The 27,723-nt window shown below is 41.3% G+C and overlaps 1 protein-coding gene and 1 long non-coding RNA gene across 4 annotated transcripts in view; one reads left to right on the forward strand and one right to left on the reverse strand.

The window, feature by feature from the left end:
* IFFO2 (intermediate filament family orphan 2) overlaps positions 1-17,409 on the reverse strand; it is a 51,582-nt gene extending 34,173 nt beyond the window's left edge. Inside the window, exon 1 of one of the 3 annotated variants that reach the window (XM_037881007.2) lies at positions 16,467-17,409. In XM_037881007.2, coding sequence (XP_037736935.1) covers positions 16,467-17,071 — 605 coding nt within the window. In that variant the 5' untranslated portion in view covers positions 17,072-17,409. The remainder of the gene's footprint in view (positions 1-16,466) is intronic. The other 2 variants (XM_037881008.2, XM_027829922.3) reach the window with 2 other exon arrangements.
* The window catches only part of LOC122463290, a 31,715-nt gene continuing 21,013 nt past the window's right edge, over positions 17,022-27,723 (forward strand). Inside the window, exon 1 of the long non-coding RNA XR_006286491.1 lies at positions 17,022-17,144. This is a non-coding gene — a long non-coding RNA (uncharacterized LOC122463290). The remainder of the gene's footprint in view (positions 17,145-27,723) is intronic.

Raw genomic sequence — 27,723 nt, forward strand, 5'->3', positions numbered from 1 at the left:
GGAGCATCCAACATATGGAAATAATCTGCCTGTAAGTGTTAATGCGTGAGAATTTCTGAATTAAGACCTCCTACACTGAAAAGGTCACTTGAAACAAGCTTTTAGAGGCCCAGCGTGTAGGCAGAAAGGAAGTTGCTACTGTATTTTCCACTCCATGCATCTGATGAAGTGGGTTTTAGCCCATGAAAGCTTATGCCCAGATAAATTTGTTAGTCTAAGGTGCCAAAAGGACTCCTCGTTGTTTTTGCTTGATTAGTGTGTACTGTGGAATACGGTATGCTATTATGGTGCCCTGGTAATGCCAAGTGATTCACTTTGACAGCTCATCTCCGGCACCCTCATCATTGCTGGAAAAACTATTGGCTACAGCTTAATAGAATAGAGCAGGAAAAAGCAGCATTTTTTAATTTTCTGAAATATTTAAACAAGTTAGAAGTGAATACAAATTAAGATGTTTACATGAGTTAACAACAGTGAATATTTGCATGCTCAGTTTATCAGTGACAAAACAGCAAACAAGATGCAACTGTGACAGATATTCCAATCCCATGCAATATCTTTGAGGACCATACTGTATTAAGTTTATGAATGGTTTATGTATCAATGTAGGCCAGGGACTGTATGCAACTCCAGTGGGGAGGGTCACCATAGTCCTCCAGGAACCGTTCAGAAGTAAGGAATCGGATGAACTTCTGTGGCTCAAGAACTACCTTGGGGGTACCAAGATTAACAAACAATGCCAACTGTGACTTGAACAACAAGGAGGCTGGTGGCACCTTAAAGACTAACAGATTTATTTGGGTATAAGCTTTCGTGGGTAAAACACCACTTCTTCAGATGCATGGAGTGAAAATTACAGATAAAGGCATTATATAATGCCACATGAAGGAAAGGGAGTTACCTCACAAGTGGAGAACCAGTGTTGACAGGGCCAATTCCATCAGGGTGGATGTAGTCCACTTCCAATAACAGAGGAGGAGGTGTCAATTCTAGGAGAGGCAAAGCTGCTTTTGTAATGAGCCTGCCACTCCTAGTCCCTATTCAAGCCCAAATTAATGGTGTTAAATTTGCAAATGAAGTTTAGTTCTGCTGTTTCTCTTTGAAGTCTGTTTCTGAAGTTTTTTGTCCAAGTATAGCTACCTTTAAATCTGTTACAGAATGTCCAGGAAGATTGAAGTGTTCTCCTACTGGCTTTTGTATGTTACCATTCCTGATGTCCGATTTGTGGCCATTTATTCTTTTACGTAGGGACTGTCCAGTTGTGTCTTGTTGTCAAGTTGTGACTTGAACATCTACACTTCCATTATTATGCAGATACCCACTAGGAAACGGTCTTTCAGCAGTCCTCTTAAGTAGACCACAATCAGATAAGATTTTCAGCTCCTATCAGCCTAGACTAGAACTAAACTAATGACCTGCCCTAAGAATACTTTTGCTTTTTAAAGTTTGATTTTCCTTGAAATTCAACATTCTAAGCTCTCAACTTGTCCATGGAGGTTAAACTTTCAAAGATCTTGGCTCTTCCTCAAATACTAAATGGAAGCACAGTAGTTTAAAGAGTCTGATCTAGTAAAATTAACATAATCTAGTAAAATTTTTACTATAGGAATAAAAACCGAGAAGAGAGTCTTCACAGCCATTAAGATAGTTAGTGCTTTATAATCCAGTCACCTCCAAATAAGAGGGTTTTGCTTTCACTACAAATACTGTGTTTTTAAATATTTAAATATGCTTTGCTATCTCGCTTCCTTCCTTTAAGGATGTACAAAAGCTATAGCGGCATCTTATTTGATTCCAATTCAACATTTCCCACACACAAGTCTGAGATATCCTAAAGGTCATTGTTTCTGTGACAGCTAATCTTGATGTATGGAGTTCTGATGGACAATAGTTCAAATTGAGATACCAAGACACCTGGGCCCTGTTATACTAGGATGAAAAGCACTACACAACTTTTTGTTACATTCTCCTCACTGCCAACTCCAGGTATTTTACAAAAGCATTAGTTGTACCACCTGGGATGATGATATTTAGCTTGACTACATCTGTTTTGCTGGATCTTACAAAGGTTTATCCACATCTTGGTTAAGAGTGCAGTTTCAATAATTCAATTCCCCTAACTCTCCCTCAATTGAGTGCCCTGCATTTGGAAGTTATCTAAAAGACACTGCTCACAACAATGCTAGGTGCTGTGTAGCAGACTTGCTTTAGGATCTCAAATTACACTGGTACCATCACTGTTGTAAAGTGCTTGGGCATGGATACAACAAAATGATTGACAGACAACATTCGTGCATGTCGATTCAAAAAAATTTGCAAGGAACAGTAAGACAAGTCAAGACTATGTTAGTTTCTTCAGTCAGTGGAAGGGAAAAAACAAAAACTTCTATTAAGCAGTCAAAAGGGAGTGGTATAAAATATCTGACTATTAGCTAATGCCTGTGCCAATATGTAAAAAGTACTACAAGTAAGCGCACATGGGCATCACACTTTGAAGTGACTGGCTTCCGATGCTCAATAATGAAAAACAACCTATTTTAAAATTATATTACATTCCAATATGAAATCTAATTGGAGGACTACAAGGAAGGTACCCGAAAAGCAAAATTAGCAATAGAGCCCAGGCAGGGAAGCAGGATACTACCTTGACACTTTCTACAGAACAATAAGGGCCTAAATCTCCTTCACATGATAAACTACCTCCTCACCAATCTATCATTTTGCAAGATATCCTCCAGAATCACTCAGTTTGCTCATTGCAATTTTGTGTCACTAACAGTATAGGAGACTCATGTAAATCAGGCAAGCTTCCAGGTTGAGGTAAGGAAATAGTAAACGCAAAAACAAAGAAAAAAATTAAATTTTACATTATCCAGGGTATATCTTAGAACAGAGCATGACTGTATTTGTTGTTCTGGTTCTGTCACCTACTTTATAAATCCTATTCAATCAGTTAAAGCTGCTACTCAGTTTGGGGCAACGGGGGAAGAGAGTAACACAATAAATGCTTCATGCATTTCTTGGAAATAAAGCTGAATTGTGCATTGGGGGGAGAGGGGGGTTAGCTCAGTGGTTTGAGCATTGGCCTGCTAAACCCAGGGTTGTGAGTTCAATCCCTGAGGGGGCCATTTAGGTTTCTGGGACAGAAATTGGGGATTGGTCCTGCTTTGAGCAGGGGGTTGGACTAGATGACTCCTGAGGTCCCTTCCAACCCTGATATTCTATGATTTGAAACCAGAACTGAAAAGGTGAATCTCTCTACAGCAGTTATACCAATATACAGCTAATTCTGCACATGTGCACTTATTTCATAGCAGCAGGAGTAATATAGTCTACCCTTACAATATCTCATGGTGATCTTGGAATCTCAGGGAAATAATCTTGTATTTACTGACTAAATACAATAAAAGGTGGAAGAGGCTGTATCAAGTTTCAACAACTACATGGAATTTATTAACTAAAAACTTCCCACAATACACTGTGCAAAGGGATAGAGTAATCCAGCACCAAGAAAGAGGAAAGAGAAGCAGAGGAGTTTCGAGAGCAGAATGTTTGTTATCTGCATATTATTTAGATACTACCATTGGGAGTTTGTTACATTTCAGGACTAATTAGGGAGACAGCTAGCTTATTTCAGCCACAAAACATACTTCTTCAAAAGGACAAATCCCAAACAGCATCCCTGAAAATGAGATTTAACTTCCAGTGTAGCTGTGTCCCTTTAACAAAAGCTCAACAGTCACTGACAACTAGCAGCTGTTGCACTGTGGATAAGAATACAGATTAGCAGAAAGGATGTTTTACTGTGTATTATAATACTTGTACTTTACTGCTTTTCATTTAAGAATCTCACCTTCTTCTATAAAAAGTGCTTTTAAGCATTATCTCCATTCTACAAATGAGGAAACAGAGAGAAGTTAAGTGACTTACCCATTATCACACAGACAGCAGCAGAACCAAGAATAAAGCCCAGGTTGCCTGACTCCTCCAGGATACTGTCAACTGGCCAATACTTCCTCTCCCTCACCCAAATAAAAAAAATTAAGAGATTCTGCAAACATGAGTAGCTTTTTGTGATTGCATTTGTGCCAGCAGTTAGTTTTTGAAACAACTGCTCAATATCATGTACAGATATCAGAGTAGCAGCTGTGTTAGTGAGCTGTAGCTCACGAAAGCTTTGCTCAAATAAATTTGTTAGTCTCTAAGGTGCCACAATACTCCTTTTCTATGTACAGATATGATTCTTTGGAATTACACTATGTTGCCAATCAGCAAAAATACTAAGCACTGACAATTTGATTTCCCAAGATTTAGCATCTATAGCTGAGAACAGAATTGAGCAGGTGATTTAACACCTGTTACGGAGAAGACAATTATTTCCTCTTTTTAAAAAAAAGGAACAGGAGATCCTGAATATTTTAAAAGACAATTTTAACAATTAATGCCCTATTTGTAATAGCTGCATGCCTGTTTTGAGTTTAACATAAACCCTGTGGTGGATGAAATTGTCTTGGATCCAACTTCTGTTTTAATGATACTTCAGATGTAAGAACCAATGTTAACCTTCAGTTATGAATATAAACAATGTACATTAAAAATCTTAATGAAAACTATTCTATGCTAATGCAACAAGCATCTACATATAACTTGCATTTTACAAAATACTGGGGCTAGCAGCATCCCAAGTTATGTTTCTATTTGATAGTTTACAACAACTCTGCACGTTGAACTCCTATCTGTGAAACAATTTAAATCGGGAAACCACAAAATTATTTATCTTGTCTGTACAGCATCCAAAGAGAAAATTAAATTACATTTTTCAGATTGTCCATAATGCCAAGATTTGCTTTCAGTTATAATTTTAATACATATCCAAAGGAACTCCACTGACATTCCATCAGATGAACTAAATTTGGAACCACATTACGAACAGTAATGATGCAAACAGTGTGTTAGATCCCATGTAACTGGCCCCTTTATTAAGACAGTATACCTTGGAAACTTCCAGGATGATAGAAGCCAAGGCTGGAAGGACTGGCTGCATTTGGAGAGAACTGTAATGCACAAAAGAGTAGTGGGTTTCATCAATCTAACCAGAAGTCTGATCCAAACCCAAATGCTTATTTTCAAGCTCTAGTTCATAAAACTTTAAACAGATGCAACTAATTTTCCTTCACTAGATTGTGTTAGTTTGAACCCTTTTCCAAGCAGTGATCTCTGGTGCGAGTTGGATACGTGAACTCCAGCAGGATGTTTCAGAGTTCTGTGTCCAGTCATTGTCAGTCATGTGGTTATGAATTATGCAGGGATGGAAGTCCCCAAACAAAAAGACTCAAGACTTGCATCATCTGTGATTCAACTTCACACAGTAACAATTCAACTAGATTGGAGTTCTGTGGTCACTAACAAGCAGGAAACATCATTAATGGGCACAGAGCACCATTCTTTCTAGCCTCTCTATGTTCTTGAAGTAGACCCAGGGGCAGGACTGATGTAATGTTTTGTATATGGATCAACAACTCAATGAATACATACAAGGCAAAGAGAGAGATTTAAACACATTTTCAATATTACAGCCAGATAGGAGAGTAGTTTTATTAAAATTATTTTAACCAGATGCCATATTAATGTCATGATTGTGAAAACAGTTTCAAATTGGATGGTCTTGCTACTGAAGACTCCACTCTGCATGGCAGAAAGCAGCATATCTGTTCCTCCAACACAACTACATTCCAGAAGATTCTATCTGCTTGCACACCAATTCTGAACATGTGGATGCATAAAAGAGCTAAAAATCTAATAAACCGCTGGATTTCTAGACACTGGCATTTGAGGACAGAGCCAGGTGCAATAAGAAAACTTGTATAAAGTTCAGTTTGAAAAGCAGCCAAAGCATTATCCCTCCCTTCATTTTGGGAAGAAGCCCCCCACTCCTTCCTACAGCACTTCTCCAGAGCTGACATGAATACCGATTTCTGGCCACTAGCCAATCACTTTCACTCATGGATCCCAAACAAGACAGTTTCACAATATATCTGAACTCTACTGCCATGTGCTCATCTGACATGCCACCATACATTATAATAATCTTACATTGTTCTGCTAATCAAAACTGAGGTTAAAAAGAATTTTTCCTTAAACTTCATAAGTCAAAAATAAAGAGGTTTCTATACAAATTGTGAGAGACAGAAGAGGATGAGACTTGATGCTAAAAATCTTAAGAATTAATATATATAGCATGTAAGAGCGGGGATTTGAGTGAGATACTTTTCTCCCCCTCCTATCAGAGCATTTGTTTGGGGGAGAACCTAGTTAGTTTGAGAACTGACTGTTACAAGCATAGGCTATGGATATGCTGGTTCTCTGCCCTGCTTACTGAGCCAAATCCAGTTGAAGCTGGCTGATCTGTTTGTTACTACAAACTAAGTTCACAGGACAGTGTTAGATAACCTTTTACTAAGCAAAGGAGGCATGTCTGGGGGAAAACTTTAATGGAATTCCAAGCTGCAAATGGCTTCAGTTAATGGCCCCCATTTTAGCACACTTAATTTAGTTTAAGATTTTAACCCAATGGGTAATAATAAACATCTCCAATTCTTGTACTAATAGAAAAAAATGGTTTCTCCACCCCTTTGAATTTAGTGTTGTCTAGACACACAAATACACACACAAAAGCTTTAAAAACAGAACCCTGAGAAGATATCAGAAAGCCGTCAACAGTACAAAAAAAAAACAAAAACACACATATGCAAGAAGCCAATTCAAAATCCTGGCAGAGCATCACCACAAAAATCTGAACCACAAAAAAGCAGCTGCACCAGTCCCATTCTTTCCTTAGTTACAGAAAGCCAAGCACTTGAAATGCATTACTATACAGCAATTTAAGCCTATGATTATACATAATGAATAGCTAGAAATATCTTGTTCCTGGGTTTGTTTTTGCTTGACTCCTAAATTGCACGTCTTCAGAGACAATTTGGGTTTAAGATTTTTAAAGAGCTTGTTTTTGCTCTATCAAGTGTACTTCAGAATCTGGTTTTTCAGCCTTTGGAAGACCTGAGCTTACTTTCATATGGATTCACAAAATATTGAAAAGGTGTATTAAAAGCTATAAATTAGAGGACAAGTACTGCAGTATTTTCCATGGACGTAGCCATCCTTTGAAAGGCATGGAAGTCTTCCTCAACCACCCTAACCAGAATATAAGAGGGATTCCCTCCATTCCAGAGGCTTAGAAGGTCCACCCCTGCCTTAGCCTCATGGGGTGACAGGGAAAGCACAGCTCCAAAAAGCTCAAAGCACCTCATTAATAGGGAGAATGGGAGCCAAGCACCAGTGTGGAGCTCAGCTAGAACTTTCCTTGTCCACTTCCTCTGAGGAGGTCATCATGGTGAGGGAAGATGAACCCCTTCTATGGAACAATACCCCGCTGCCACACCTCACCAGCTGGCTCTGTTGAAGGGAGGTACCCCTTTCATCTCCCAGGGGCAGAACTACCCCATGATGTAAACAAGGACTCTAGGGAGCACCTCCATAATCCCAGACCACAGTGCCCACGCATATGCTCCATCAATTGACTTTTCTTTTTTGCACCTTGACAGCTGCAGGGACCCACTCAACAGCAACAAAGAGTGGAGAACTCTGGAACCCCTACTGCCTCCTATCCCTTTATGGGACAGTCACCCCAGGGAAGGGACAGTTATCTGAGTTGTAGAGCTAGCTTACACTTAAAATAAATAATAATAAATAATAATAAAAAAAGAGCCAATGGTAATAGATAAAGGGGACCGCAAACCGCATGACTTTTTCAAGGGTGCAAACATTAAAGGGGTACAGAGAAGCTGCAATGTAATAGGGAATTTTAAGTAGTGTGATTCAGAATTAAGTGGTTCACACTGTTAGCTTATGTAACCATATAGTATTGTTACTGTCACTCCTGTAATAAACTATTTGAGGGAGGACAATCAAATTTAAACAAGACATGAGTAAACTCTTCAGGGCAAGGGACCCAATCCTGACTGGGTCTTCGTGGCACTACTGCAATGTATATAAGGGAGGACTGAAGGGGAAAGAGTACTTTGCCTTCTTCCCAAAAGCATGAGAGCCCTCACTCCTTGGCCAATTACTCTAGTTTCTACTTGTATTAGAATTCAGAATCTGAAAGATTTGATACGGATTTTTCCCAAAATCATGTTAATCACAAACACTGGACAAAGATGCATCATCAACATTAAGGAGAGCACAGTAGCACAATTCAGAGACAAATACATTTCTTACACCCAGACTACAAAAAGTCTAAGTCAGTGGTTTTCAATCCGCAGACCCTTGAGGGTCCATTTAAATTTGTTTAGGGGTCTGCAAATGAAAAAAGGCTGAAAATCACTGGTCTAAGTAACAAAAGACAGAGTTATGGAGCCAAAAAACCCTGCTTCTCTAATTCCTAGTAACGATATATTCTGTATCAGATAATTTTCTCCCTTCCTCAAGCAGAAATTTTCTCTTGCTGTTAACAGCTAGAATTCCTTTAACACTAACATTCAATTTCAGAAGCATGAGCATTTACTTCAGAATTTTCCTTCAACAAGGGTAGGTGAGAAGTATCTGAATTTGGTTTGTCCAACTGGTAACGAAATCTCTACTAAGCACTTTTACTGAAAAGCCAACTGGCCCTTTTAAACTGTAAAAAGGAGAGCAGAAATATACTGGAATTACGAATTAGAGGGAAGTACATTAATTTACAGGTAGAAAGCATTACTAGCTCTGTAACAAACTGAAACATGGAGGGGAGAAAATCTAGTACCCTGAAGAAATTCTTCTGTTCACCTCAGAAGTCATGGTTTAATACATGGGGACCCAATAAAAAACATTTGCATCATATTACCATTGATTTTTAAGTTAAAAGTTTAGACATTAAAGTTAGACATTCCTACAGAGTTTGTCCTAAGCAAAATTTTATTAAGTTCCTTTAAAAAAAAAAAAAAACAGATCTAGTTAGTTTTGACATGCTTTGCCTTTGACAATGGAAATCTATCCAGCTGCAGCAAATTTGAGATAATCTCTTGTTCTTCAACCGGACTTTATTAATCTTCAAAATGAAAAGACCATCCTGAGGAAAAACAACTATTTCCAGCTCAACTGTTAAGTTTCTTTCGACTGCTACAAGAAAAAAAAAAAAACACACACCTCAATATCTGGTAGATTCTAAATATCTGAACCAATTAAAAACAATTTTAAACCCATAAAATATAATCCATTCAAGTGTTCAAACTAAAGCTCTGGACAAACTAATCAGCAGGTCTCTTGCAGAGATTTTTTTTTTATTTTTAAAAGCTATTCAGAGAGAAGAATATGGAATGACTGCAGGAGGGTTTTCACAAACTCAACAGACTTTTGTTGGCCACACACAGGAATATTTGGACAGTCACAGTGCTCCCAGATCTTAATGGGAGAGCTACACACACACCCCTCACAGCCTAAAAAGGTGAGAACCTGAACTGTTACCTACCTCAAAATAAAAAAAAAAAATAAAATCAATCTTAACGTGTGCATTTTTGTCTTGAATAGCATATTAGAAACCAAATTCCATGCAGTGCACATTTCGGTATATTTCATAAACTGGGGTGTCACCCTCCTATGTTTAACCTTGATTTATAACGCTGCCTCTTCAAATAGTCAAGACAGACATTCTCCTACAGTCCAGGAGAATGCATTTCAATGTGTGGGTATGTGGTTAAGCTCATCTCTTTGAATGGCATTGATTAGATCCCAGCTACACTACTTCACTTGCTAAAACCTAACAAGAATCCTAAATTGTTAACATACTAATAAGGTGATTATGTAACACAATAACTAGACTGAACTATGACAATATTGTTTATAGTTTTGCATCATTAACCATTCTTCTGAAACAGGATTCTTCTTATAACAAGCTATACTGATCAGAGAAGCCAGAACTCCCTTTTAGTTCTATAGCAGTCTTATCACTGCAATTAAACCTGCTGATCATCCTTTGGGTAACCAGGCAAATGGTTATACATATGCAAAATGCTGCATTGATCCAATATAAAATTTAAAAATTCACATTTATATAACATCTACAAATCCACTGTCTCTCAAAGAAAATGTTGAAGATTTTTTTCTTCTCACATCTCCTGAGTTTTTCTTCCTATAACAAAGGACACATGCATGAACACCATTTTATTCCTAACTTTTAGAAGTAACATTTAAGATAACACTTACTGAAAGATTGGAAAAGTGATTCTCTGGTTTACTTACTTTGTTGAGCTGTAGCTCACGAAAGCTCATGCTCAAATAAATTGGTTAGTCTCTAAGGTGCCACAAGTACTCCTTTTCTTTTTGCGAATACAGACTAACACAGCTGTTACTCTGAAACCAGTTAACCTAAGTTTCCCTGTGTAGTTAGTTTCTCCTGCTTGCATACAGGTCTTTCAAATAGCAACAAAAAAGGAGTTAAAAACAGTGAAGTGTTGTTACCAGATGTCAAAAATTGACCAAAGGACTTGTAAGCAGATCTAGAATCAGAAGCTACTTTTAATAATTATCCAGAAATTAATAATTCAGAGTGATAAAGAGAAACAGAAAACTTTTAACGAAGCGGCTGTTTTCATCTATCCTTGAATAAAATAGAGGGGGAGGGAAATTAGTTCTACACAGCCTGTTTCTTAGTCAGCTGGTTCCTCATGGGAACTTTTGCTCATATCTGCTCCAGACTTTACTCACATTTGTAATTTTAAAACAAATCACAACATTCTATTGACCATAAAATATTAGCCAAAGATTATATATGTTTCAACATTATATCATAATAAGCTGCTGCTGCAGTTCCAAGAAAATCTAGACTTTCATAGGTGGAAAAAAGGCGTGGGGAATTAAGCAGTCTGTTGTTAGAGGGAAGCCATCTGTAATTTTAAAATTTGCTTGTGGAACCTCTTCTGATAAAAAAATCTTTGATGACCTTCAGATTTTTTAGACAGTTTTACCTCCTCTTTACCAAAAGCTGCTCTCAGTCTGACTGCTGTGTTTTTCAGCTTGTGACTATTGCATGATTTTCATATTTGTGCAGAAGGAAGTTTTAATTTAAAAAAAAAATTAATTTTGAACATGATTTTTTCCTACTAGCATTAAACAGGCTACACATCAACTACAAGATGTTGACATTCAAGAGGAAATTGTGCTCACCACACCTTGCAATCCAGTAATGGAGTTTATTGCAACTATTTCAACAGGGGACAATATTTTTGTCACCAAGACTCAGAAGCCTTATGTGAATTGGTTGCTTGGTATAGAGACTGTATAACCATTGCGTAACAAAAAAACAAACCAACAAACACTACCACCAATGGTATTCGCACAACTCAGTAATGTAGTCATCTGTCACACATCTTGGTATCAGTATGTTTTCCTATAAGATGTATACTTAAGGGTTGATACACATTTCTAAGTGGCAACTGTAAAAAGTATTTATCAGTAGGATTAATTTTACTTGTTTTGTGGTAAAAAAGGAAGATCACCAGAAAATATGCTTTACAACCTTATTGTTGTTCCTTCTCAATCTCTTCTTGAGAATTTTCAGAAGCAAGGTGACTAGGCAACAAAATGGCAGAACTTTGATAAGTGTGAAGTAATGCACACTGGAAAACATAATCCCAGCTATACTTACAAAATGATAGCGTCTAAATTAGCTGTTACCACTCAAGAAAGTTCTTGGAGTCATCGTGGATAGTTCTCTGAATACAGTCATTTAATGTGCAGCGGCAGTCAAAAAAGGTAACCGAATGTTAGGAACCGCTAGGAAAGGCATAGATAAGACTGCAAATATAATGCTCACACCTTGAATACCGGGTGCAGTTCTGGTCACCCCACCTCAAAAAAAGATATATTAGAACTGGAAAAGATGCAGAGAAAGGCAACTAAAATGATTAGCAAAAACAACAAGGAGTCCTTGTGGCACCTTACAGACTAACAAATTTATTTGGGCATAAGCTTTTGTGGGCTAGAACTTATGCCCAGACAAATTTGTTAGTCTCTAAGGTGCCACAAGGACTCCTCGTTGTTTTTCCTGATACAGACTAACACAGCTACTACCACTCTAAAGTGATTAGGGATATGGAACAGCTTCATCTGAGGAGGAATTAAAAAGACCGGGATTGTTCATCTTAGAAAATGAGAGGATATGATAGAGGACTATAAAATCATGAATGGTGTAGAGAAAGTGAACTGGGAAGTATTATTTACCCCTCCACAGAACACAAGAAGCAGGGGTCACCCAGTGAAATGAATAGGCAGCAGATTTAAAAACAAACATAGGGAAGTACTTCTTCACACAACAGACAGCCTGTAGAATTCATTGCCAGGGGATGCTGAGAAGTCCAAAACTACAACAGGATTCAAAAAAGAATTAGATAAATTCATGGAAGATAGCCATTGATGGACCTATTAGCCAAGATGGTCAGGGACACAACCCCATGCTTTCAGATGCTAGGAGTGGATGACAGGGGACGGATCACTCGATGATTGCCCTGTTCTGTTCATTTCTTTTAAAGCATTTGGCATTGGCCACTGTCGGAAGACAGGATACTGGACCAGATGGACCACTGGTCTGACCCTGTATGACCACTCATGTTCTTATGCTTAAGCTCTCCCCTGGAATATTAGCATATTATCACAAATCCCCCAGTGCATTATTAGCTCCCCAAATTAAAAAGAGCATGGACCAAACTTAAATATCTTACCAATAACATGAATAGTAAGTCACTTCAAAATAGATTTTCCAATGTACTCCATACTGGAAAGGCAAATATGCTATAAAAACTGCAGGTGAATTTATTTCTGAATCTCAGAATTCATATTCACCACCTATTCAGTTCTTCTGCAAAGGAAGAAGTGTCTGACAATTGTGCCCTGTCTGATTAGGTGGTCACACCCACCAGAGCATAAATATACTGCTTTGGATAAAAATGTATTAAAACAATGAATCCTACTTTCAGAATCACATTCTGCATAGGAAAGCGGTATCTTACAGCCAGTAAGACAACAGATCCCTTCAAAAAGGCTTAGAACCAACCACTGCCATTGGCGCAAGACATCCCTTTTCAAGATTTCTACCATCTTGACCTAAGAGGAAAGCATCTAAGAGCACTGTAATACATCTGGTAACTATATTAGTTCTCTTCCTCCAAGGAAGTTGAAGTTTGCTAACAGTAGTTTAGAGCACCCAAGTAATGACTCTCCATCTTGCCACCTCAAGATAGTAGCCTTTCAAAAAAGAGAAAAAGTATTGCACACAGGTCTGTTTTCCAAGTTAACAGTAAGCATGCTAGCCAGACTCCTCTTACATCTTTGCAGAGCAAGACTTATGCACATGTTTAACTCTTTGCTGGCAATGTTCTTTCCAAAAGTGATAGAAACAAAACCCACTGGCTTCTTTATTTGGAGATCACTGTGCTAGGAGTAATTCAGTCATCAGGGGGCACTATCAGGTACTTTAAACCCAAACTGTGATTTTACAAAAAAAAAAAAAAAAAAAAAAAAACCACACACAACAGAAGCGTTGGCAATGACAGCTAGCTCAGTCAGCAGAGCATCAGGCTCTTAATCTGAGGGGCCAGGATTCTAACCCATTTGGGCAGCTAGCTTTTTATTAAATAGCCCTGCCTTGAGTGCAGACTGGACCAAATGACCTCTTGAGGTCCTTTCCAGTCCTACACTTCTATGATGCTAAGTGTTTTCATTAAAAAAAAAAAAAAATGATAGTTGTTTGGGAAGTAAGCAGTCTCTATGGTGTTTGCAATGCAAGCATTTCCATACTGTGGTATGGCATGAAAAAGTAAAAATGAAATCTATTATTACTGCTAGAGCTGAATGAACAAGTAAACAGCATAAATATTTTCTAAGTCACACAAAATTTACTAGATGTCTCACAAGAAAAACACAATCAACTCCAAAGACCAGGTCACATAAAATATAGGTTTGACTAGTGCAGGGCACAAACAGACAAGGAAGGGGGGAGGGGGTCAGGAAAGGCAAACTAGAATTGTAATAGTTACTTAGTAATGGACATACCCATATTGAAGGAGACATTAAAAATGCAAGTCTTTCCAAGGGGACTCAAGATGTTAACACAATCATACACACTTAGCACTTATCTACACAATTTTTGTACTGCTTTAACTGCCTCAGTTTAGAAACAGATCTAATTAAAGCAATAAGACCCGCTAGTGTGAATGCAGTTATACTGGTATAAAGGTGATTAGACCAAAAGCAGCTATACTGGTATAAGCACTTTTATACGAGTATTGCTGCATCCACACTAGGGGTTGTCTCTCTTTAACTTCATCAATTTCTAAACACAAAGTTAAAGCAGTGCAAATCTGTGCACAGACTACACCTTAGCCTTTTCCTCCAGAAGAAAGCACCGTTCATCTATTTAAAAAAAGAAAAGTAGTACTAGTCACTGATGACACGACCCACATCCTAGGGATAAAGAAAAGGAGTACTAGTGGCACCTTAGAGATAACTTTCTTAAATGAAACAAGGCTGAATACATATTCTCCCAAGTGTCACCACCCATCTTCTTAGTATAGAGAATGAAAACAAAATACGCCGATGGCATAAGGTGCCTACTATTGCAGACAAAAAATACATCCCAACTTTCCTTTAATCAAATCACATTTTGACATCAACTCCTGTCAGAGCACTAAGCTCCCACTGACATTTCTAAAGGCCTATTACCCCGGTTTAAAAATGTGTTATCAAATAGGAGGGTAGTTTCATAGTATACAGACATCCACATCACATAACCAGTATAACTGGTTCGATTTACTGGGAGTTGAGAATCAAATAGATAAGACTGGGTTACTCAGATACGAGTCCTTAAAGGAAAAAAAGTTGCCTTGCCAAATGAGAGATGTCCCTGGAATAAAAGCCATCAACTACTTTTCAGCATTACATTTGAGTTCCCACCCCACAGAAGTCATACTACTGAAAGCCACTTAACAGTAGAAACCAGTTGGAACTGGGATTTCCCAGATTATCTTATTTTCATGGTTCACACAGCTAGATGCAAGGAAATATCAGGAGTGGAAGGGTATTTTTAAAAGTAGCCAAAGAAAGTTTCCATCTGTCACATCTACAAGTGATTTTACTTTACATGGTTTCCAATTTAAGCCAACAAATTTAAAACAGAGGCAATATATTAATTTAGCCATTTTCCAGCTTCAACAGTTTATTCAACATCACACACAGGGACAAACTAGAGCAACCCCAAAAGATACATTCATGTATCATACACCTCCCCAGTGTTAAGATTTTTTTAGACATGTAATTTGCAAGGACGTCATCATAAATGTGACAAAGTAACAGCTTATAAAGGAACACAATGTTCTCATCCATGCAGAGCATTGCAATCAGAATGTGCTGTATGCCACATGGCCAAGACCCTGTCTGTCTCACAAAAGGGTTGTCTGAATTTGCCCTCCTACAAAACCAAAACTGCCAGAGACAGACCCCATTTAAACCAAAAGGCAACAGAATTTAGCAGTGGTTGCCCAGGTCTGTCCTTCAGGATGCCCTGGGCACCCACTGCATATAGAAATCTGTCTCCAAGATCCCAGCTACCGACTTTTACTGGCCTCCCACCCTCAGCGCACATAGACCTGACTCTGTATGTCTAGTGTATTTAGAGATGTTTAATTTTGCGTAAAAATCTCCCAAGGCTTAACAAAAATGTAAGATGAATTTAAATTTTTCAAGATGTATGTGTTTGGTGTTTTGTTTTTTTTAAACAGTTCAATGAAGCAGCTTTTCTTTGGATGCAATCCTTTCCCTGCAGTGTTTGCAACCCAAATATTGCAGCACTGAGCTAAGTCACAAGAGCCAGAAAGTGAAATTGACTATGAAAGGGATTAACCCGTTCTCATCTCCCAAGCTAAATTTAGGGCTAATTATGTAAACAAACATTAATAGTAGATCGCTTCCCCCTCCAAGGACGGGTTTAAAAAAAAAAAAAAATCTGTTAAGCTTGCAATGCTCCCTTTGAGACAGGAACGCACAGAAAGCTTGAACCTGGGCCTTCAACCTCCAAAGGGCCTCCAGGTTTTCCGAATACCACCCATCCTTCCCCAGAAAAATCAACCAGGTTGGTGGGAGGGGCAAACTCTCTCGAGGAGGGTCCCCCAAGTTTTCCAAATCCATCGGCCTCCTCTCTCCATAGACAGGAAGTCTGGGGGAAGGGAAGCCACGTTCCCGCCTGGGTCTCAGATTCCCCAGCCTAGCTATCCCTTCCTCACCCTTGGACGGCTGCCCCGAGGGGTCCCCCAAACCCTCTCCTTCCTTCAACTCCCCCATGCAATACAAACAGGCGAGTTGGACGTGGGAGCCACACACTGCCCGACTTCACCTCCTCCCTGCGATGCTCATCTCAGGCCTCCCCCCACCCCAGCACTCACTTTCTCTTGTACTCGTCCCTCTCCCGCTTGACTTTGGCCAGCACGTTGTAGAGGGCCCGGATCTCGGGGGTGATGGTGTCGATCTGCACCCCCACGCCGTCCGGATGGACCCAGGAGACGCCGGGCCCCTGCAGGGTCTCCAGGCCGCCCCCGCCGGTGCGGCGCACCTGGGTGTAGCTCCAGATGGTGCCAGGCAGGCGGCCGTAGGGCTGCGGCGGGGCGGCGGCGGCGGCCGCAGCAGCAGCCGCGGCGGGGCCGGCCGGCCGGGCGCCCTGTCCGGGAGCCGGGGGCCCCGAGTCCGTCTGCACGGCCTGGTCCCGGGAGAAGGTCTTGTAGCGGAAGCGGCGGTCGCGCTCGCTCTGCTGCGCCTGCAGCTGCTTCTCCAGCAGCCGGTTGCGCCGCTCCAGCTCGTGCACCTTGGCCAGGAAGCAGCGGAACCGCACGTTCAGCCCCTTCAGCAAGTGGATGTTGGAGCCCAGGTCGTTCCGCAGCGCCGTGGTCACCGGCGGCGAGGCAGCCGCGGGGCTGCCGGGGCCCAAGGCGCCGGGGGCCTGGCCGGCGGAGAAGGCGCGGGCCATCTCCCCGAAGAGGAGCGAGTTCATCATCCTCCCGGCCGGGAGCCCTCGCAGCAGGGAGGGGGAGCGACGGGGACTGGGATCCTGTCAGCAGCGGGGGCGGGTATGTACCCGGCTCGAGAGGGGGGCGGGGGGGGGGATTCAACCGGAAGTGGCGGTTAGACGAGGGGTGGGGGGGGAGCGAGGGGAGACTATTTCTGAGGTAAAAAAAAAAAAAAAAAAAAAAGCGGCCCAGGATCGCGTCCCTCCCGCAGTCCGGGTGTCTCCAAGCGAGGGGGGCGCCCGGCCTCGGCTGCTAGCTAGCTCGCTCCTGCGCCAGCCGCCACTGCCGCATCCAGCGCCGCTGCCCGGCCGCTGACTGACTGACTGAGGCCGGCGACGCGGGGCGGGACTCGGCACCGGCCGCCGCGCGGGCCACGCCCCCCCCGCCTCCGCGAGCGGCGGCAGGCGCGGCCCCGCCCCCTCGCCCCCGCGGCCCCGCCCCCTCCCTCTTCTGCCCCGCAGGCCCCGCCCACCCCGAGCCGCCGCACGCCCCCGTCCAACGCCGTCTTTTCCGACACGGCCCCGCCCCCCGAGTTGTAGCCGCGCCCCCGCGGGATGGCTCCTCCCCTCCCCGTGCCTTGTCATGTGCACGCGCCACCTCCCTCCCCCTCCCAGCTGGCCGCTTTTGCTGAAGCGCGGTGGCTTGAGCCGGGTTTCCCCGGGAGCCTGCGGGGATTCTGCTCTGTAACCCCCCCAGCCCAGGCTGCTCGTGGCCAGGGTCCACAAGGGGCAACCAGGATCCGGCCACTAAGCTCCTCCCACTCAAAGGTTGCTGCTGTGGATCCCAAGGGAATCAGGGGTGCGGCAACAATTTGTACAGTGGGGATGCTGAGAGCCATTGAACCAAACTGCCTCAGTCACCCATTAAATTCGAGAGAGGGGGCTGAGCAACCTATGGAGTGTGACGCCTGCACGGGATTCAGGGCCTTGACAAGCCTCTTCTTTTCCTTGTGCTTTCCTGCCCTGCTTATAAGGTGCACTAGAAACAGCTAGTTTCCCTGGCCAATGTAAACAGAGCTTCAAGAGACTAGGCTTTGATTCTGCCTAGTGCATAATTAAAATCCAGGCAGCCTATTCTTCTAGCTGCAAAAATTGGCCTTGCTTAAGAAATAAACATTTTCCCCATTATTTGCCTTCTGCAGTGCCAGCCTGCAGTTGTATTAGTAATTGTCTCCTTTACAGTTCCCTTGTGCTTGGTCTTATGCTATAAGAATGCTTAACAGGACATGGATTTTTTTATGGAACTTCATTGTTACAATTTTGAAATAGGAGGAGTGTTTGGAATTACCACACACTAATATATACAGACTGAATTGCTATTTATTGCTTTAATTTAGTCCCAGTATTTGCTGTTTTCCAGATCCAATTTTGGAGTAGTCATTAGGGCACACCTGCCGAGATTAACAATAGGAATGGCAATAGGAATGGCATGTTTGCTTTCAAATAGGCCACTGGCATGATCCTGTTCCAATAAAGTTAATGGGACCTTTTACCTCTGAGGCCAGAAAAACACCTCATGCTGCAAATAGGCCCCCTGGGAGTTGCCAGTGGTCAGGAGGCATTCAACACTTCACAGAATCATGCCCCGGAAGGGTTGGTTTACATAAGTCACATAATAGGACTGTGATCTATGAAAGATTTATCATACTTCTCTATTTAGCTTTAGACTTATTACAATTATTTCATTAATAAGATTAGATTATATAATGACATATTTAGTTAATATTTGTATAATAGTTTGAAGGTGGGAAGCCTTATTTAAGTGCCAACTAATATTGATATTATACTATTACAATTATGACAGGTTTCAGAGTAACAGCCTTGTTAGTCTGTATTCGCAAAAAGAAAAGGAGTACTTGTGGCACCTTAGAGACTAACCAATTTATTTGAGCATAAGCTTTCGTGAGCTACAGCATCCGATGAAGTGAGCTGTAGCTCACAAAAGCTTACGCTCAAATAAATTGGTTAGTCTCTAAGGTGCCACAAGTACTCCTTTTCTTATTACAATTTTGTTATTATTAAATAAACATTCCCTACTGCTGCAGATCTGTTCTCTCCAGATGATCATCTCAGCTGCTCAAAAATCAGAGGGATATTGTTTAATTGTATTATACATGTAGTACCATAGGAGTGCATGATACTTTACAGGAAAATAAAAATCTTAGGAGCCAGATTTTGATCTCACACTAGTGTAAATTTGGCTTTACTTCATTATCTTTAACAGAGTTAACAAACTTAATCCAGACTTACTCCATTGTAAATAAAAGCAGATTTTTAGCTTGGTTTACCTATTCGTTTTTACTTCATTTAAGAAAAACAATTGGTGGCAATTTTAATATTTGTATTCTTGTTTAGGAAAAATATATTGCACTGAAGAATTACATATATAAAATGCAGTTTCTTTATGTGGTAGGAAAGGTATGTCTCAAATATTACACTTTCAAAAGCTCTTAAGCAAACAAAGTATTTTCTTTGAGAAATCACACCATGTTGACAAGAAGACATGCTGGGTGAGATGTTTCAAAATATAACACGTCCTCTCAGGTGGACAGACATACTCACACACAGGCAGTTTTCCCTCGTGCCTCATAATGCACCTTAGGCGTGCAAACCATTTGTCATAAAATAAGACTTGTTCTGTCTGTTTGCTTAAATAATGATTTAGGGTGGATATGCTAAATCTGCCTAATAGGCAAAAATTACATAGCGCTGTATAGGCATTAGTGGTCACATGAGTTCTCTTAAGCGTAATGTAATAGAGCATTAGATGGGATAAGTTTATCATCTTAAAATATTTTTTTTTCTTTCTTGGCCCCTTATTTCGCAAGCATTTTACTGATTTTTCAGTAAGCCTAGTGCTGTCTGCCACATAGTGACATGGTAATGGACCCTACACGAAGCAGTATTTACACACTAAAGCCCATTCCTGCAACTCTCACACAGGGAAAGCTCCCAGTGAAATCATGATCCCACAGAAATCAGTGGGATTGCAGGAGCAAGTGCAGAATTTGCCACTAAACAACTAAATCCTGTAGGTCACTGAAGGCACTGATTGCTATGATTCTGCTGCATGAGAAGTAATACAGCATGTGGGGAACCTGCTCAAATACATCAGTTCCCTCCTTCCTGATGTACTGCAGACTAGCGCTCCTTGTAGCTTTCTTGCATTTAGCATGGAGGGGGCACAGAGGCAAGGTGGTGGTATGGTTCACAGCATATGCAGCAAGAAGTTAGATAAAAACATAAAATGCTCTTGCTGGAAAGTTGCAGCCTAACACCGCTTTATTTCTTAGAATTCAGAATGGCAACACACAAGAACAAAGAGATAAAACTGGCCCTTAGACAGGGCCACAACTCACTCACCCACCCACCTTACTCTTTACTCTGACTGTTGCAAGGGCCAGATCACAGCTTCCATACAGAGCTCCTAACTGGCAAGCAGGACCAGGCAACACGCCCCACCCCCCCAAGAATTTAAAGTGACAACCTAGAATTTTAACACACCACAGCTGGGACCAACACTAAGGTCACCTCTAAACAGATCTGCTATCCAGTCCTTGCAGAGATGATAGGGGCACAGCAGCTGTAGAATTGAGGGGTTACTGCAACATTGGGGAAGGGCTCCATGGCTGCTCTATGCCTTGCAAGTGGGGAGAAGGATTCAAGTCCTTTCCAAACTCACACAGACCTCAGAGTGCACAACCTCACAATACACAGGGAAGGCAGCATGACTTAGTGCATTGAACACTGAACTGGGATTCATGAGAAATCCTGGCCCTAATGAAATCAATGGGAGTGTTCCCATTGACTTCAGCGGGGCTAGGATTTGCGAACAGTTTGCTTTACAAACCAAAATGTGGGACAGCTTCTTTACTTATTACAGCGGAAGCTATTTAAATTCTATGGCTCAACCAATGACTGTAAAGCACTTTCAGGTCCTCCATGGGAAGGCGTTCTAGGAGTGCAGTGTTGTTATTGTTGTTATTCCATGTTTTCACTGCAGCTGGCCTCATGCGCTGGGAAAAAAATGTGACATCATTTTGTGGATCTCATTGCGCTGGGTGGAGGCGCTGTGTTAAAGAGATGGCTCAAAGAAACACTTTAACATGATTATTTCTCATCAAATATAAAACCCAGTTAATGTATGTTGAAGCCTTATTCATTTTTGAGGCTACAATTAAAACACCTTTCACCATTTGATATTTAAACTACCCTTACCTAGAACTAATGATGTTGAGTAACAATGAACCTATCAAACTAAATTACCTATGTATTTGATTTTTTTTATACACATGGTTATTTTCTGTGTTATAATCTAGGGCTGATCATCCCCTCCATAGGGGGGGCTGAAAGGAGCCAAAAATCCATTGCTACAGTCAACATTTTGTTGGAGGGAGGAGGGTTGAGCCAATGTGACAGCCCCCTGGCTCTTCTCTCTAAACTCATTGAAGTCAGTTGATGCAAATTCCAGGAGTATGGGGCTCTGTGGTTGCAGGAGGACATGGCTGTGTGAATGAAGCTGGAGAAGAGCCACTCTCTATAGCAACATCAACATCAAACCTGTGGGGATTTTGCCCCTGTAAGATAATGCTGACCCTGTTGACATTATACTAGTGAACTTCCATTCTGTGCTGTGAAATGGGGGATGATTGGCCAGGCATAAGTGGGAAGTCTGAAGAAACCATACTGAGGTCCTTATGGGATAGCATAGACATACTAGGCTTCCTCATTAATGTCTTGGTCCTCCATAGATGTTCAGAGATCTGGAAAGAAATATTAGGAGATTTGCAGGTTCAGCAGGTCCTCTCCATTGCACGGGAAGGCAACACCAACACCAACACCACCACAGTGTAGCAAAATCTCCAGCTTCTGACTGACTCGTGGCCAATGTTCCCTCTAATTTTTGACAGGCCGTGTGTGCAAAAAAATGTCTTCTGTGCCAATTTTTGACAGGCTATGTGTACAAAAAAATTCTTTTGTGCAAACTGTTGTGCTTCTGTGCAAATTTTTGTGCGTGTGTTCTTTCGTCGTGTGCGTGGGGTTTAGGATCTGTGTGCACGCGCACAGCTTAGAGGGAACAGTGCTTGTGGCCCTCCTGTGCATTTTCCCCTTGATCTGGGCTCTAATCTCTAGTACTTCTGGGTGCTCTTCAGTTGCCAATTTGTGTGAATGCAGGAGACAGCATGGGAGCTTTTTGTTGTCACACCTCTGAGGTATTTCAGGAGGACAATACATGCTAGGGGACAACAAGCAAAGGGAATAGCTCACCAGGGAAGTTTTCCATCCTCAGCATATATTGCACTGTAAATTTGCTACAATTGTTACAAAATGTGAGGATTTAGTAAAGCTGCAAGCGATAAGTTTCGGGTGATTAGCAGGGACAATCAAAACCCATTAATTCAGAAGATGTAGGCTTTTCTCACTGATCTGGGTAATTCCCCAGAATCTAAGCTTTCATTACAGAAGAAGGAGTTTTTAGCCTTTCTGCATATCTAAGGGCTGAATTTGACCCTTTGAGAAGTACATAGCTACCTCCCAACATCCTCCCAGTTCTCCTCCATGCTATCTGTGGAGACTGTGGTGTACACTGTACTAGAGAGAGAGGAGTGATCTCAGGAGAAAATGTAGTCAGCAAAACAGCCCTGTGAACAACCTAGGAAATTCCTATTAAAAATTGGCATTTTTTTCAAGGAGGCAGGAAACAGTTAGAAAGCAAGAATGTCCCCATGTTTGGGAGGGTGGCAAAATGGTCAGTTAATTAGTGTAACTAATTAATGGTGAGCTTTGGTACCTGTCCTGTGAGATTATGTGCACTATTGCTATTTATTAGGCACATTTATGAGGCAACCATCACAGTAGAATCTGGGTGAACAGATCTACTGGGGCTGGACCCAAAGCCAGGAGAGTCACTGAATATCTTTCTATTGACTTTAATTGACTTTGGATCAGGCCCTTCATGCATAATGTCACATCTTGTAACAGACAACAGCCCAGTACATGGACAATCACTGGATGTACTGCAGAACAATTCAACAGGAGGATGGGATGCCTTCCCCAAACAGTAACAGTGTTCATGTAAAATGCAGCTCACAAATTGGACCGGGTTCCCAAACCGCTCTTTATCTGGCAAGTTCAATTCAGAGGGTCTTGGAGGCAGGGAGACAATTAAGCCCATTCAGTAAGAGGGTAGTATTAAGCTGCTGCTAACTGGGCTACTGTTTCATTTTGTCTCCTGAAAGTGAATCATTTTGAATTAATGACCCTAGGAACAATTAATTAGGATTAGGTTCAGATTCTTCCCAGAAACAGAAAGCTTTGTTCCATAAGGATTTGTGCAACCACAGACCTAACTCGCTGCCACAGAATTTCTGTCAAGCAGCCACAGTTAGCGAGGGGCTATTCTCTAAAAGCTCTTTGCAATGCAGAATTAACAGCTCACGGAATACCCCATTACTGCTGATTCCTATAGGGATTCCATTAATTCTTTCGGTTATAAGGATCTCCACTGCCTGACAATAGCAGATTTAAATAATGGTGTTCTGAGTAGGATTTATTTAACTGGAGGGAGAGGAAAACAAATAGGAAAGAGGTTTGCTTTTAAATAACTAACTAGCTGTAGCTGTGCCTAAATAAAAATAAAATAACAATAATTAATACAAGCCCAGGCATACTACAGTTGTTTTATCCGAAGAGGGGTGTGGCCCAGTGGTTCCAACAGGGACTGGCACTCAGGATTTCTAGTGCCTGGCTTTTCATTATCCTACACCACAGAGTGATATCATTTTAACTCACTTTGCCCTGGTCATGGTGGCACAAGATGCAGTGCAATGGAAAATCAGATCCCTCAGTCCTATATCTGATATTGCCACTGACTTGCTGCTCTATCTTTAGTGTGCCACTTTCCCTTTCTGTACCTCAGTTTGTCCAGCTGTAAAATGGAGCTAATATTTACCCACCTCACTGGACATTGTGAGGCTTCTTTCAAACAGCTTTGGAGGACACTAATAATGACATATAATACTTTGTGCTTCTCCAGCACATCAGAAACACTTTAGAAATGATAATCAAAGCTCTCTTCACCCTCTGTAGGGAACAGGAGATAATTACACTAATTATACGGATGGGGAAACTGAGGTACACAGTGAGGAAAGTGACTTGCTTAAAATTACAAAGTGGCCAAGCTGGAAACAGAGCCCAGGAGTCCTATATTAATTACTAATGGACACTCCTTTAAGTTTCAGAGTAGCAGCCGTGTTAGTCTGTATCCGCAAAAAGAAAAGGAGTACTTGTGGCACATTAGAGAGTAACAAATTTATTTGAGCATAAGCTTTCGTGAGCTACAGCTCACTTCATCGGATGCATGCAGTGGAAAATACAGTGGGGAGATTGTATATACCCTGAGAACATGAAACAATGGGTGTTACCATACACACTGTAAGGAGAGTGATCAAGTAAGGTGAGCTATTACCAGCAGGAGAGAGAAAAAAACCTTTTGCCTTGATAATCAAGGTGGGCCATTTCCAGCAGTTGACAAGAACGTGTGAGGAACAGTGGCGGGGGGGGGGGGGGGGGGGGGGGGCGCGGAAATAAACATGGGGAAATAATTTTACTTTGTGTAATGACATATCCACTCCCAGTCTTTATTCAAGCCTAATTTAATGGTGTCCAGTTTGCAAATTAATTCCAGTTCAGCAGTCTCTCGTTGGAGTCTGTTTTTGAAGTTATTTTGTTGAAGAATTGCCACTTTTAGGTCTGTAATCGAGTGACCAGAGAGACGGAAGTGTTCTCCGACTGGTTTTTGAATGTTATAATTCTTGACATCTGATTTTTGTCCATTTATTCTTTTACGTAGAGACTGTCCAGTTGGAGAACACTTCAATCTCTCTGGTCACTCAATTACAGACCTAAAAGTGGCAATTCTTCAACAAAAAACTTCAAAAACAGACTCCAACGAGAGACTGCTGAATTGGAATTAATTTGCAAACTGGATACAATTAACTTAGGCTTGAATAGAGCCTGGGATTGGATGTGTCATTACACAAAGTAAAACTATTTCCCCATGTTTATTCCCCACCCCCCTGCCCCCCTCCCCCACTGTTCCTCACGCGTTCTTGTCAACTGCTGGAAATGGCCCATCTTGATTATCACGGCAAAAGGTTTTTTTTCTCTCCTGCTGGTAATAGCTCACCTTACCTGATCACTCTCGTTACAGTGTTTATGTTCTCTGTGTATATAAAATCTCCCCACTGTATTTTCCACTGCATGCATCCGATGAAGTGAGCTGTAGCTCACGAAAGCTTATGCTCAAATAAATTTGTTACTCTCTAATGTGCCACAAGTACTCCTTTAAGTGTACGTAATTATATAGCACAGTACTGCAGCATTAGTTAGTATTTATTTATTTCAATTCCTAAAGCTCTAGGTGCTAAAGACACAGACAAAAATTCCATTGGATTAACATCCATAAAACTCTCCAGTTCACCCCCTCAGAAATGTTCCCCCTTTGCTCCATCCCATATCTGCAAATACATCACCTCCACCACAAATTAGGTCCTCCCTCCCAAATCCAGTCCGTATATCAGTCATCTCACCATCTCAAGAGAAAGCCTGGTAGAGCAGACAGACCTTGAAAGGCAACAAATCCAGGCTCTGCCAGATCAAGGGGATGAGGTAGAAATAAATGCAAGTGATAAGGGCCCTTCACTGAAAAGGTCCTCCCATTTAACCCTGAGCCCAGCATCTTGGGCACCTCAACTGATCACAACTGTTATGGTATTACACTAAGAAATAAGTGGCCTCTAAAGAAATCACAACTCAAACCTGCCTGTGATATTCTGTGTACTGTACATGCAGGGAGTTACCATAAAAATCAGCTCCTAAAAATAAGATACTGGTCTATCAGAACCCACCAATGGACATGGTTGACTGTCTTGGGCTTCTCAATTGCACCCAGATAATTCTGAAGATCGCACTGGATACAGGAACTCACAAAGGAAGTGTGAGGCTTAGAAAAGTGTTGCCCCTATAGAAAGAAGGACTCAGTGACTCATGCTCCTCTTCTGTCCTTTTGGTTCCCAGCGGTTTTAACCAATCATTTCACTATTTGTGGGATGATGTCATGGACTAATTAAAAAAAAAACTCTTATGGCAACTTTTCTTTTTGTTTCCCCAACAAATTATCAGGGGGTCGCCGTGTTAGTCTGTATCCACAAAAACAACGAGGAGTCCAGTGGCACCTTAAAGACTAACAGATTTATTCGTGCATAAGCTTTCCACTGGACTCCTTGTTGTTTTCCCAACGAATTATGTTCATCTATGTGTCCGACAATTTTATTCTTTACTGTAGTTTCAACCAGTTTGCCTGGTACTGAAGTCAGGCTTACCGGCCTATAATTGCCAGGATCACCTCTGGAGCCCTTTTAAAAAATTGGCATCACATTAGCGACCCTCCAGTCATTTGGTGCAGAAGCTGATTTAAATGATAGGTTACAAACTACAGTTAGTAGCGCTGCAATTTCACATTTGAGTTCCTTCAGAATTCTTGGATGAATCCCATCTGGGCCTGGTGACCTGTGATTGTTTAGTTTATCAATTTGTTCCCAAACCTCCTCTAATGACACCTCAATCAGGGACAGTTCCTCAGATCTGTCAAAAAAGAATGGCTCAGGTTTAGGAATCTCCCTGACATCCTCAGCTGTGAAGACCGATGCAAAGAATTAATTTCCTTTCTCCACAATGGCCTTATCATCCTTGAGTGCTGCTTTAGCATTTCAATCGTCCAGTGGCCCCACTGGTTGTTTAGCAGGCTTCCTGCTTCTGATGTAAATAAAACATTTTTTGCTATTACTTTTTGAGTCTTTGGCTAGCTGTTCTTCAAATTCTTTTTTGGCCTTCCTAATTATATTTTTACACTTCATTTGCCAGAGTTTAGGCTCCTTTCTATTTTCCTCACTAGGATTTAACTTCCACTTTTTAAAGGATGCCTTTTTGCCTCTCACTGCTTCTTTTACTTTGTTGTTTAGCCACGGTGGCACTTTTTTGGTTCTCTTAACGATGTTTTTTAATTTGGGGTGTACATTGAATTTGAGCCTCTATTATGGTGTCTTTAAAAAGTTTCCATGCAGCTTGCAGGGATTTCACTTTTGACACTGTACCTTTTAATTTCTAGTTATCTAACTTCCTCATTTCTGGGTAGTGCCCCTTTCTGAAATGAAATGCTACAGTGCTGGGCTGCTCTTAGACCAGATCCTGTGCTGCATTTAGGACTAAATCAAGAATTCTCTCTCCTCTTGTCGGTTCCAGGACTAGCTGCTCCAAGAAGCCGTCATTTAAGGTGTCAAGAAACTTTATCTCTGCATCCCGTCCTGAGGTGACATGTGCCCAGTCCATATGGGGATAGTTGAAATCCCTCATTATTATTGGGTTTTTTTATTTTTATAGCCTCTCTAGTCTCCCTGAGCATTTCACAGTCACTATCACCATCCCGGTCTGGTGGTCAGTAATATATCCCTTCTGCTCTATTCTTATTATTAGAGCATGGAATTAATATTCGAGATTCTGTGGTACAGTTTGGTTCATTTAAGATTTTTACTTCATTTGATTTCACGCTTTCTTTCACATATAGTGCCACTCCCCCACCA

Source organism: Chelonia mydas, chromosome 18, assembly GCF_015237465.2.
Source record: "Chelonia mydas isolate rCheMyd1 chromosome 18, rCheMyd1.pri.v2, whole genome shotgun sequence".
NCBI lineage: Eukaryota > Metazoa > Chordata > Testudines > Cheloniidae > Chelonia > Chelonia mydas.